This window comes from Strongylocentrotus purpuratus, unplaced genomic scaffold, assembly GCF_000002235.5.
Source record: "Strongylocentrotus purpuratus isolate Spur 01 unplaced genomic scaffold, Spur_5.0 spur5_scaffold_6, whole genome shotgun sequence".
NCBI lineage: Eukaryota > Metazoa > Echinodermata > Echinoidea > Camarodonta > Strongylocentrotidae > Strongylocentrotus > Strongylocentrotus purpuratus.
The window spans coordinates 18482559-18497115 of NW_022145612.1; the positions used below are offsets into that span (position 1 = coordinate 18482559).

Here is a 14557-nt window from a genome sequence, read left to right on the forward strand (position 1 = left end):
TGAGAGGCTATCTACATTTGGTGGTGCACTTGGTTATCCTGACTGTTCTCAGAAAATACTTATAAAAGATTCCTGTGAAGGAAAACATTTTTGAAAGACTTTCCATCAGTAAAACAATGGATGATCCCACACACTTTAGTATAACATATCATTTTCTCTACACCACACTAATATGTCTATATAAAAAAATACTATGTCTTAATACAATGCTATGACTTAAAGCTCAAAATATCAAACTTTCAAATATCCTGTAATTGTTTAGAAGAAGGAGTGACAAAATTCTACTTCAGTTCCATCAGCTCATAGGCCTATCATCATGAGTACTGGATCAATACTGAGTGTGCTTTGAGCACAGACAAATATCAATATTCACATGATTCAGTTTAATTCTATTACAGATATTATTTTACCATCAATGAGGAGTACTATCATTCTAAATTGCTTTTTAGTCAAATAAAATTCACCAGCAGATAAAAATAGAAGGCAATTTATAGAAGGCAATTTCTTTTCACTGAACATACACATAATTTCAAACAATTTTTTTTTATTACAAGTGATCAGATTAAAGCCATGAATCTCTCTTTTTCTTTGTCTCCCTCTCTTATTTCTTCTATCATGATCATCAGAGAAACTTGACATGATCAACAAATACTTATCTGAGTAATTCGAAATGTAATCTCCATCATTATTCAGTAAGAACCGTAAAGAGTTTTTAGATACATAGAAATACATTTTCCAGATACATCATAACAGCAAATTAGTTACTTGTCTTTTTCTCTTCTTTTTCCACAGAAAACATTTGATTCCATTTAAACCAGTTAGATTTATATTACCTAGGATCATATATTACCAGTAAAATAGAGAATTTATACATATCATTTATATCCTAAATTGAGACTATTATAATTCATTATAATCAAACAAAAGCTTTCCTCCTGAACAATACTATAATTTAACATATTCATTCTTGATAAAGAGTACTGTGTAGCACCTACCAGGGACTTAACCAGTATTTCAATATTACTTTCTATATTTCTTCCTCACATCTACATAAACACTGGGAATTTTAGTATCATATATATATATATATATATATAAAGTTTGACAAAACAACCTTATATAAGTTTCTTATTTACAAAACAATATGTTTCAAATAAATAGAACATAACATCTACGACCTATATCCCATATTTCAGAAGAATATTTAAAACTAGATGGAATTCGACTGCGCGCAGTCGAAAATGATGCCTCCGTTAAAGAGCAATTTTACAAACCAAACAGAAAAAAAAAATTGAATTCACGTTCAATGGTAACCCATTGACAGGTTCTCAGAATATTGTGATTACAAGCAATTTCTCATATACATATATGACCCTTTGATCTTTCACCTCATGACCATAAAATCTACTCAGTTCATTGGCTCTGCAAGTAACAAACATGACCTAATTTTGGCATGAATCCATCAATCGGTTCTTGAGATAACGCGATCACAAGCTGTTTTTGCATTCATAATGTGCGCTGTGGCCTTTGACCTTTGACCTACGTGCTCCAAAATCTAATCAGATCGTCTTCCTATGGTGATACACACTATCACTAAGTTTGAAGTTTAAATCTCCAGTGGTTCTTGAGATATCATGATAACAATCTCAATGTATGGAATTTCATAAGTTGACCTCTGTGACCCTTGACCTTTGACATACGTGCTCCAAAATCTAATCAGATTGTTTTCCTATAGTGATACACACTATCACTAAGTTTGAAGTTTAAATCTCCAGTGGTTCTTGAGATATCATGATAACAATCTCAATGTATGGAATTTCATAAGTTGACCTCTGTGACCCTTGACCTTTGACATACATGCTCCAAAATCTAATCAGATCGTCTTCCTATGGTGATACATACTATCCTTAAGTTTGAAGTTTAAATCTCAAATGGTTCTTGAGATATCGCGCTAACAAACTCAATACAAGGAATTTCATAAGTTGACCTCTGTGACCTGTGACCTTTGACCTACGTACTCCAAAATCTAATCAGATCGTCTTCCTATGGTGATAAATACTATTCCCGAGTTTTAAGTTTAAATCTTAAATGGTTCTTGAGATATTGTGATAACGGTCAAACGGGACGGACGGACGGACGTACGGACGGACGGACGTACGGACGGACAACCCGAAAACATGATGCCTCCGGCACCACCTTCGGTGGCGGAGGCATAAAAACTAGAAAATGTATAACATGTTATAAATTTTTGCATTAAATGCTTTTAAGTTGCATTTAGAGAGTTGTAGAATATAAACCCATGTTTACATTTGTATATTCTTGTAAAGAAGTTATTGATTAAAAACAACAACAGAAATTGAGTTTAAAGCTAAATCAAAACATTGCAGTGTAATTTCAGGAGAAAAGACCTGTCATGCCTAACAGGCCATGCTATGTTTCTATGCATCCTCCCTCTCCATGATACTAATGCACAAAAAAGATAAAATATAACTTAACAGACGTTGTTCAAATAAAAATACAAACACATTTACACAGCCCACTATATGCTAACAAAATGGGTTTTTTCTTCAGCCTTTACAGTATTTTAAGGACAAATTAATATATCCTTGTGATCAATTTGCACAATGAATGAACCAACTCTTTTAAAAACTGGGTTTTCATAATGAAAACCGATCACTTGGCTACCCTGTACACATTACATCCAACGAATTGGCAGGACTACATTTGATCAATCATTGAAAATAACTAGAAAATAGATAAGATTATAATTAGAAACAAAGTTTTCATAACTATAACTATCGTCTGTCATCCCTGTTTACAGAACATACACCTATTTGGCTATCATTCTAAATAAACCATATAAATTAGAGAAAATACACCTAAGTAGAAATTAATCGCAAGGGATGATGGCAAATTTGAAGTAGACGACAGAATGTGTATCTGGGAATTTAGGGTGACGAAATATGCAATGTACTATCTGGATCATGGGAATTTTAATGAAACTCTCAAACAGCAAACTCTTTGTCACCCAACCCCAGGATGACTCAACAGAGCTAGCATAACAATGCCCAGTACATCAACATGACAGCCTTCAATAAGGGGATATCCTGATTGAAAGGAGACAGATACTAGCTACATACATGTACATGTAGTCTGTTAATCCTGCATGCATAGTACATGGAGAGAATACTGGTACCAGGGAGTTCAGTAGGGATTGGAAAATGATCCATGGAAACAATACATGCTCAGGAAATTTGAAAAATGAGGGTAAAATACTGTGCTTCCTTTACTAAAATATAAAGTGATCAACTTCAATTGCTCCTATTCCATGATAATAGCATTTATACAGTTGTAAAAACAGGATATAACAAACAGGCACCTTTTTGCTGAAAAAAAAACAAAACTGAACAAACTACAACCTCATGTACAGTATTTACTGGTAATGATTTTAAAACATAGGGAGATAATATTTACTAGTTTATACAGCAGCAAATTCTATATTATTGAGGTATATGTGTGGATTAAGTATCAAAAGAATAATGGATTGCATAATATCTTTTCCTACAAAACAAAATGTATATATGTTTTGGCTGTTGAAATCTAATAAATCAAAATATACCTTGTATGGTATAGACTTCACTTATGTTATACATTTCACTGTTTATCTGTTTCTTTCACCTTAAAGGTAATACAAAGTTTTGGTATGGGGTTGTGAATTTGGTTCAAATGAACATATTGGAAGCATATGTTATCCTACAATATTCAGTGATCGTTGTCGCGGTTCAACTTGAGTCGAAAGTTATGAAATTGTAAATAATCTTTATGTTGTATATAGCTCCCTCTCAAGGTCAAGATATTAATTAAGCTATAAAACAATGTTTCTCGACCAAAATTGATCAATTAGCTATTCCCGTTTGGAAATTATATATCATATCTACATATTCTGAGATTTTCATGGTCGCAGCTACTGTTGTACGGCTGTAGGGACTATTTGAAATTTATCGAAATTTACCGGGAGCACCGGTAAATTTTAATATTCAATTTTTCTCGAAAGCAGAAGTGCTTTAGGAGCTAAATTTTCTAGTGCTTATAATACATCCATAGGGGCATCCAAATATATCAAAATTATAAAGAATCACCATCCACCCAATTTTCAATATTTCCCGAAACCTTGCATTACCTTTAATTGATATGAAATATATGTAATTTATGTAATTAATGTAAAAATAAAAATAAACCCACTACAAGTGATAACCAATGCACAGTCATCAAACATTATAAAAGTCACAACATTTAGGATTTAGTTCTTCCCAGAAGGGTATTGAAAACTTCATTCAGTATTTCCATCATCAAAAAATGTAAATGACTGATCATTAAAAAAAAAAACTTCTTCAATTTTCCTACCCTTCTATGATAATTAATCATTTCTCTGATTAGAGTGGTCAGATAATTGATGAATTATTATAATCACATAGATACATGAAAGAATTTTTTTCTTCTTTCTATTAGCATAACGATTGCGATAACTTAATTGTCCTTCGACACAATTATCTTTTTGATTATCTCTCTCCTTTTTGTTGTTGACAAAAATAGAATTAAAGTGCATGAGTACTTAATACGGTAATAGGCAAAGGGTACCAGTAATAAGCTTGAGCACACATTTCCAGTGCCCAATACAATGGTATTTACCCTACTTTCCTCATTATCAATTAGGTTAGGAAATTGCTTAAACTGACAGTCACACCCCCTACAAGCCCAAATCAGACAATGTTATCTGGCTATATACCCACATAATTCTTCATACTGGTTGGTTCTCTTTCCTTTTTTAGAACAATGTAATCCCAGCAAATGGGTACGCAATGTACCAGATTTAATGTATAATTACTAATCCTCTCTATCTAATCCTCTCTATAATGCAATGTACATTGGCAAGGGAGGTTTTGATGTAATAAAAACAAATCACACAAAAACTAAATCAGGTGTTTAGGGCATGGCAGAATAAGAAAATTAGAATGGCACAATGTTTTTAAAAAAAATAAGCCGAGAGATCTATTCCAGAAAATTCATCTATTTGTGAGAGAAAATATTAATCTGATCAATCAGATCAGTGCTGCAGTGTCTAATAAGCAGCTAATATACAAGCAAATCATTCTAATATAGATACATCATACAATGATACGAACTTCTCTGATCTCTTTAATAAAAGGAATTGCACATCTCTTCCCACTTACTCTTTCTAATCAGGATTCGCTAAAAAAATAACATTTACAGACATACATGCATGGTCACACAATATGGACATTTAAAAACATACTCTGTGATTTGACACCGTAATTCATTACTTTTAAAACATGGACGACAACATCTGCAGTGAATGTTTGCTCTGAGATATTCACATAAAAAAGAGTGGAGGTATGAAAACAACCCCAAAGGCACCTTGCAGAAAGACGTGACTGGCTGATCGAAACTTCGTTGCTGCCGGGCCACCTGCCGCTACAGAGGACGGGTGTTACTTTAGAAGGCAGCTTTATGTAAATCGGCTACCTTCTTGAGCATGGCCATGTGACTGGCAAATAGAGGGCTCTTGGAGCTGACTTGCCGCCACCCTGCACTCTGAGCATCGTCGCTAGCCTGTAAACAAAGAAAAGTAGACTTGTTCACTTAATCTTAAAAAGGCAAGTACAAGGTTTGTAGTCATTCGATGCCCCATATGTTAACAACATTACAGAAAAATAAATGAATAGCAACATCTCAGAAGCCATTTTCATTCCTGCTCTTAAATGGCTGTCAACTTGATGAATCATCATGTATACCTAATAAAAACTTTGAAGATGTCATTAACAGATCTTTGAGACAAAATATCTTAGACTTGCCCAAAATTTTAAATGGTCTAATTCACACAGGTTAATGTAAATTTATGACACAGAAACATTACATTCTTAAATCTGTGCCATTAGTATAATAATTCAATAGATAAGAATCCTTCATAAACAGCACACTTGCTGCAAGAATTAAATTTCTTGTTATCCTTCTCTTTGTGTTATACTTCATGATTTATATCATATTACATACATAATACAAAATTACCAAAAACAAAATGATTTGTCAATTAATTTAATCCAAATTATACATTGAACGTATTGTTCAAATATAAAAAAAGATTATAGCACAGATGTTCAACATCTATTAAAAGCATTGCTACAGATCACACACATCGATCATATACCAGGCACATGCTGCTTCGATTCTACAATCCTTTTACAACATGATGGCATACAAAACCTTTTACTTGGTAACACATTTTTGATTCCATGAGTGATGGTGTTCTTACCTCCAGAGTGAAAGAATCAAAGCCAGAACCATCTTCATCATGGAAGTTCATTGCGACCGTCTCTATCCAGGCGTTATCGGTGTTCCTTGGATCGTCCACATAACCCTTGTATACCTGAATGATGAACAAAGACATAGTCATTTTTATAGTCAGTATTGGAAAATTGACATATAAATCGAAGATGGAGACAGATTGTCAACACAAAGGTGCAGTTACCCTTTCTTTTGCCTAAAAATGAAAATTACCATTGAAATTTGACCAAATATTAAAGTATTTAACCAGGAGATGATTATGCACATATTCACTTAATACAGTTTCATATGGACATGTCAGTCTGAAAGTATAATGGCCTCACATCACTTCCAGAGGGAAATCAAACATAAAAACCAAGTACGTAGAGGCAGGGGTGGATCCAGCCGGTGGCAAGAGGGTGAATAAGCGGGGATTGGGGGGGGGGGGGGGGATGCTGGAGAGGAGGACCACTTTTAATATGTTGTTGAGGGGGGGGGGGGGGGAAACAAAATTTGGAGGGGGGGGGGGGGTCAGTGAGCTTTTGTTTTTTGTTTAAAACTAGATGGACCTTCGACCGCACGCAGTCGAAAATGATGCCTCCGCCATGGAGCAATTTTACAACCAAAACAGAAGCGAGCTATTTTTGCATACATAATGAGTCCTGTGACCTTTGACCTTGGATCTCGTGACCCTAAAATCTAATCAGTTCATTTTCTCTGCAAGATACATACATGACCTAAGTTCGGCGGGAATCCATCACTTGGTTCTTGAGATAATGCGATCACAAGAACGGGACGTACGGACAGAAGTACGTACATACCTACGTACGTACGTACGGACGGACAACCCGAAAACATAATGCCTCCGGCTACTTGTAGCGGAGGCATTAAAAGTAAAATGTACATTACTATCCTATTTTTTACCGTTTTGGGGGATGGGGGGGGGGGGGGGCGGGCCGGTAGAATCATAATAATAATAATAAAGGTAGATTTATTCAGCGCATAATAAACCAAAGTTTTTCTATGCACTTTACAAAGTAAAACCAGAACGTCAATAACGTAGCGCTCATCCGCATCTCGCAACAACAAATATCGTAAATTTTATGTGGTACACTTTTGAATTGGTCAAAAAATAAAAATTTGATCCAAAGTGTGTGTGCAACGGGGGGGGGGGGGGGGGGGGGGGGGGGTATGCAGTGTGATTGCCATGCCTAGGTATCCTGGCCTTGCGCTAGTAGCGCCCAGGCTTAGCGCTTTGCTGAAAACAAAATGCGTTCTGAACATTTAATTTTCAACCTCTTATTTCTCCTCTTTTTAATCCACAAATCAAGTGTTTTCTGTGAGGGATCAAATTTGCAAATAATCCTCCTAATATTTTGCACAAAACTTTAAAAATGAAATGAAGGAGAAGAATCATTTTCTGTTATTTTTGGAATAAATTTGAATAAATTACCATAATTAATCAATGGAGCAAAATCTCAAAATTCTGTGTAGAACTTTAGTAATCCAAATTTAGCTCTACCAGATGAAGCAAACCAAATCAAAATCGGTCAAGAAATGAGGGAGAAGAAGCAATTTTTGTTATTTTTGGAATAAATTTGCATAAATTACCATAATCAATTAATGGAGAACAATTTCAAAATTCTGTGTAGAAGTTTAGTGTTCCATCGGGCGGATGAGCTAAACACAAGCAAGTACAAGTATATTTAAATAGTTACAAATTAAGAACGAAATATAAAAGACCTTAAACTAAAGACATGTAGCTAAGAGAATTCATTGCGAACAAATTTAATACAAATAGCAAATACTTAATACTTAATTATAATACATAGATGAAAAGTAATGTCAAAAATTACAAACGAAACAGGTAAGTTTTAAGAAGGGTTTTGAAAGTCTGTCGTGTGGGAGCTTGACGGACATGTAGAGGGAGCGAATTCCAGAGAGTTGGGGCAGCCACTTCAAAAGCCCTGTTACCGTAGAAATGAGTTGAGTGACAAGGAATTTGCAGGAGGTGCTGGGCTGAAGATCTGAGTGTGCGTGCAGGAACATAAGGTGACATCATATCTGAGATGTAGGCAGGACTCGTGTCGTTCTGGGCTTTGAAAGTGATGAGCAGAATTTTGAAGATTATTCTCTTTCGATTGGGAGCCAGTACTCATGAAGAAGATGTGCAGTATTGTGTCTGCATGGGGCTCTTGAGATGATTCTAGCTGCAGCATTTTGTAGGGTTGGAGCTTGCGAATCTTATTCTTAGGGAGACCATACAGTAGACTGTTACAGAAATCCAGTCTGCTCATCACGAAGGACTGTATCAGCGTTTGTGTAGCCGATTTGATCTTGTATCTTCTGATCTTCCCTATAGTTCGTAATGCAGCTGTGGCAGATCTGCAGACGTTCTTTAGTTGATCATCCATCGTTAGGTTTGTCCACAATTACACCTAAATTCCTCGCATTCTCTACCGGGGCAATCACTGCTTCACCAACTGTCACTGCTGTTGGCTGGATGTCGGAACTTTGAGGAGAAATGCATCACTTCCGTCTTCGAATCGGCCCGTGGATCCGCGCCTGAGTGGAGGTGTTGTCAAATAGATAAGTCATTGGATAAAGGAGAAGATGTGAGAGCATCTGTCAACCCTGGTCAATGAGCAAACATCTAACTCCACAGCATGGGAAAAAACGGATGCTAAACCATGATAAACCATGAAGATGATTGGACATGCAGTGGAACATAAGGTTCTAAACCCAGTCCAAGCAATAACGTTCTTGTAAGGATATTGATCACATTCGCCACACCTGACCGAGTGGAGTAAATGGGTACCCGTAGGAATAGAATCCTTGAATGCTCAAGCTCTTCATCAGAGCAGCTACGCTAGTGCCAGGGTAAATAATCCAAAGCTCTTTGAACACTCATAGAAAGATTACTGAAGATACAATGTGTGCTATACAAACATAACATAACTATAGCTCTTTTTTTCAAAAGCACATGTTCCTCACCTCAACACCGTTCGAGAAGAGCTTGTTGACATGTTCCTGATGAGAGCAGCTTCATCATCTGTCTTGTTGAGAGCACCCAGGGCCTCCTCTCCAAACTCTCTATTCAGAGTCTCACTGACCAAATGACCTGGCTGTACCATACCCTGTATTACAAAATATAAACATTACAAGCATATAGAGCAGGGATTCTTGATTGATTTGCAAAAGGGACCACAAATATTTCTGAAATTCAGCTGCCGGCCACCAAGTATTATATAGACATACTAATGACCCATCTTGGGGGGAATATTTTCAAAATATCATTATATGTATCATATTGTCCCATGGGCCACTATTAAAGAACGAGAGATACATAGTTGATAGTGTACAGATTGTTGAAGCTCACAATTAAAGATGAAACAAGGGAAACGCTCTCGGCGGTCTCGTCTGCATTATGCAACTCGATATGATGAACAAGGGAAACGCTCTCGGCGGTCTCGCCTGCATAACGCAATTCAATATGATAAACCAGAACGTCAATGACGTAGCGCTGATCCGCATCTCGCAACAACAAATATCGTGAATTTTATGTGGTACACTTTTGAACTGGTCAAAAAATAAAAATTTGATGCCCTGGAAGGGACATACTGTAATTTCATTTCATTTGCATAAAGTACCATAAATAATCAATAGAGCAAAATCTCACAATTCTGTGTAGAAGTTTAGTGTTCCAAATTTAGCTCTACCAGATCAGGCAAACCAAATCAAACTCAGTCGAGAAATGAAGGAGAAGAAGCCTTTTTGTGATTTCGAATAAATTGCATAAATTAGCATAATTAATTAATGGAAAACAATTTCAAAATTCTGTGTAGAAGTTTAGTATACCAAAGTTAGCTCTACGATATAAAGCAAACCAAATCAAAATCAGTCAAGAAATGAAGGAGAAGAGAAGCCTTTTTTATGATTTCGAATAAATTTGCATAAATTAGCATAGATAATGAATTTCACGATTCTGTGTAGAAATTTTAAATCCCCCTCCTAGCCCTATCATATGAAACAATCAGAATCAAAATCGGTTGAAAAATAACGAAAAAGAAGCATTTTGAAAATCTTTATGTGGTGCCACAACAAAGTCAAAGTTTGTTGACCTAAATGACCTTTGACCTTAACGTAGTGACCTGAAATTCTACTCACATGATTGGGGAGACTTGATAACCCTATAGTCTAATTTTCATTGACTAAGAACTTATACTTTCAAAATTATATCAAAAATTCAAAAACTTAACCTTAGGTTAAGTTTTCGATGATGATGCTACAACATAGTCCAAGTCTGTTGACCTGAAATGACCTTTGACCTTGACTTTGTGATCTGAAATTCTACTCACATGATTGGGGGTACTTGATTACCCTATAGTCAAAGTTTCATTGACTAAGAACTTATACTTTATAAATTATATCAAAAATTCAAAAACTTAACCTTAGGTTAAGTTTTTTATGTTGACGCCGTCGCCGTCGCCGCCGCCGTCACCGGAAAAGCGGCGCCTATGTCTCGCTTTTTGCTACGCAGGCGAGACAAAAATTGAGGTTGGAACATTATTTATAGGCAGGGTGGCCCACTAGCAGGCCCCGAAAAATGAAATCCTCTGAATATTATCAGCATTTTGAGGTGAATATTGACTAAGAATCATGATCAAATAACAAAAATTGATTATTTATTCTCATATTAAGTTGTAAAAACATATCCAAGTCTACTAACCTAAAACTTGTGATACTTGATAACCCTTGTGTACAAGTTTCATGGAATTTGAACAAAATATGCCAAAAATTCAAAATCTTGATGTTGATGCCACAAAAAAAGTCTTAGTTTGTTGACCTAAAATGACCTTTGACCTTAACTTAGTGACCTGAATTGTACTCACATGATTGGGAATACTTGATTACCCTGTAGTCCAAGTTTCATTGACTAAGAAATTATACTTTCATAATTATATCAAAAATTAAAAAACTTAACCTTAGGTTAAGTTTTCGATAATGATGCCACAACATAGTCCAAGTCTGTTGACCTGAAATGACCTTTGACCTTGACTTTGTGACCTGAAATTCAAATCACATGATTGGGGATACTTGATAACCCTTCAATCCAAGTTTCATTGTCTAAGGACTTGTACTTTCAAAATTATATTAAAAATTCAAAAACTTAACCTTAGGTTAAGTTTTTGATGTTGACGCCGCCGTCACCGGAAAAAGCGGCGCTTATGTCTCGCTTTTTTGCTACGCAGGCGAGACAAAAACTAAATTGTTTACCGATTTCAAGTTATTTCTAGTATTCATTCACTACATAATCTCCATCATGATGAATAATGAGAGAATGTTCCAGCTCTTTTCCCTGGGTTGAAATTTATCAGCCTCATAGGTAGATTATTAACAGGAAAAAAACACACATTTACAACAAATATACTCAAGATGTCCGTCTACTTACACCGGGTATTGCCCATTGCTGATTATCCACTCTCTGTATAGCAATGAACTCTAGGACTGGCTTGTCTTCATCCATTAAGATGGATCCATCATCTGGCTTCCTCTTCCATCTGTCAAAGAAGATAAGAGGTGATAGAAAATGATCCCAATCAAACTACCATCCATGATTCATGGCAGTTACAACAATTGACCTCATTCATTTCATATGGCAATTTATAAGTATGGACCAGTTTATTTTCTACATAGTGCGCACCAGCAAACAAATTAAATTCTTTCAGAAGTACATGGATAATTTTGGTGGCATAAATAAAGAACAAAACCATTAATAGGTACAATTTTGATGTGTATGTGTATATGAGAAGTGTACCTGTATATAGGAACAGCGGCGGATCCGGGGGTGGGGGTGGGTGGGGGGGTGCACAGGGGCACGTGCCCCCCCCCCCCCCCCCCCCCCCCCCCCCCCCCCCCCCCCCCCCCCCCCCCCCCCCCCGGCCAAAAAAAAATATGTTAAAATCAGCCCTAAATTCGCTCAAAATATACTGAAAAACAGGGACGTGTCCCCCAGCCCCCCCCCCCCCCAATTTTTTATTTTTTTAAAAATTTTATTAAAAAAAAGAAACAAAAATGCCAATGGCTGACCTAAAAAGGTAACCTTACCCCCCCCCCCCCCCAACGGAGCAAAATGTCAAATTTAAAAATTTCTGGACCTAAAAAAAAAACGAAAAAAAGTGTCCTCTTACCCCCCCCCCCCCTTATTCAGTGGCTGGCTGAGTCGTTGCGATTTTTTTTGGGACTAAAAAAAAAAATATATATATTCTCTTTCCCACATGGTGCCCCCCCGGCAAGAAATTCCTGGAATACATTGAAATAACTGAAATATCATATGCCATTTTCATGAAAGTTTGACTGTGAGAGGCAGAGAAAGCCATGATTATGAGCACTCGAGCATCCTGGTAAAGCACATCTGGGCCAATTATTTGTTATCGTTTGTGTTTGTTTACCTTGTTGCTATGGGATCAGCTGCATGGTTCGGACCCCATCTTCCTAGTAGACCCCTACCACTGAGTCCTGTACGTCCTTTGGGATTTCTGCAAGGCAAATGAAATAAATAAAACAAAATTCAACAATTCTGAATTTACGCATATTACTTGCAAGTTGTCAAGATAAAGAGTATAAAAAACAGCAAATGAGGTGCTCCAGAAAACATTTAAGAATCTGTAATTTTCTAATGTTATTCTGAATTTTATTGTGATCTCATTTTTCCATGCTAGCAAATAGACCAAAGTCAACAATGGTTGTCACGGTTAAAATGAGTGAGCCTCACTTTGGCCCCTCTGGACAAAGAGTCATATTGACCGAACATCATGTTTGTAACATTGTCATAATTTGACCCAAAGCTGGTCTAACATTATCTACGTTGATTTCAATTTAGGGCTGACAATACCTGACATGCTACTGTAAACATCACATGATCTTCTGACAAATAAATTTTTTAAGCATTTATATTAAAGTACAGTATGTCAAAGACCTAAAATGAACAAGATGGAACTTTGACTGCACGCAGTCGAAAGTGATGCCTCCGTCATAGAGCAATTTAACAAACCAAAACAGAAATTTTCAAATTCAAGTTCGGTGTTAATCCATTAACAGGTTCTCAGAATATCATGATTACAAGCTATTTCTCATATACATGTATGACCCTTTGATCTTTGACCTCATGACCCCAAATGCAAGATACATACATGTCTTGAGTTTGATGGTAATCCATCCATCGGTTCTAATGATAATGCAATCACCATCTATTTTTGCATACATAATGAGCCCCATGACCTTTGACCTCATGACCCCAAAATCTAATCAGTTCAGTGCCTCACCAAGATACAAACATGTTCTGAGTTTCATGATAATCTGTCCATCTGTTCTAATGATAATGTGATCACAAGCTATTTTTGCATACATAATGAGCCCTGTAAACTTTGACCTATGACCCCAAAATCTAATCTATTCATTGGCTCTGCAAGATACATACATGACCTAAGTTTGGTAGGAATCCATCAGTCGGTTCTTGAGATAAAGCGATCACAGGCTATTTTTACATACATAATGACCCCTGTGACCTCGTGACCCCAAAATCTAATCAGTTCATTGGCTCTGTAAGTTACATACATGACCAAAGTTTGGTAGGAATCCATCAGTCGGTTCTTGAGATAACGCGCTCACGAGAACGGGACGTATGTACGGACGGACAACCCGAAAACATAAAAACCAACCCCAGATGCATATTGCAATGCGACAGTTACAAAACAATCACAGATGAAGGAGTGTGATAGTTCTAATGGATGTAAGATTATCATAATATCTATTCAAATGACATCTAACTCACAGTGGAAGCCCGTCTTTGATTTGGTACGCCTTCATGTGACTCCTTCTGTTGTATTTACATTGCTCATCCATCTGATTGTAGAGGAGTACTGGACGTGAGCTCTCTGGCATGCTCATGAGATCAATGTCTGCCCAGTGGGGACCTTTCTCTACACTCCGATGAGTGTATCGCACCGGTGTGTAGAGCGGGAAAGCGGTCTGGTGGAAGACAACAAGTAAGTGAAACAGGTATTAGCTCATATAATATCAGTTAGCTTAGATATTATCACTGAACCCTTCACTTATCATTAACCACAAACACATGGAGTGACAGAGTTTTCAGTTTCAATTTTTGGCATATATAATTGAATAAAGGAGAACTAAAGAAAATCCTCCAACAGGA

General features: G+C 36.5%; 1 protein-coding gene across 4 annotated transcripts in view; it reads right to left on the reverse strand.

The window, feature by feature from the left end:
- Positions 1–5520: 5520 nt before the first annotated feature.
- The window catches only part of LOC754831 (transient receptor potential cation channel subfamily M member-like 2), a 92628-nt gene continuing 83591 nt past the window's right edge, over positions 5521–14557 (reverse strand). For all 4 annotated transcript variants that reach the window (XM_030973471.1, XM_030973473.1, XM_030973472.1 and 1 more), the window contains 6 exons: positions 14177–14373; positions 12795–12881; positions 11795–11903; positions 9337–9479; positions 6332–6445; positions 5521–5631 (listed from right to left, as the gene is read on the reverse strand). In XM_030973471.1, coding sequence (XP_030829331.1) covers positions 6394–6445; positions 9337–9479; positions 11795–11903; positions 12795–12881; positions 14177–14373 — 588 coding nt within the window. In that variant the 3' untranslated portion in view covers positions 5521–5631; positions 6332–6393. The remainder of the gene's footprint in view (positions 5632–6331; positions 6446–9336; positions 9480–11794; positions 11904–12794; positions 12882–14176; positions 14374–14557) is intronic.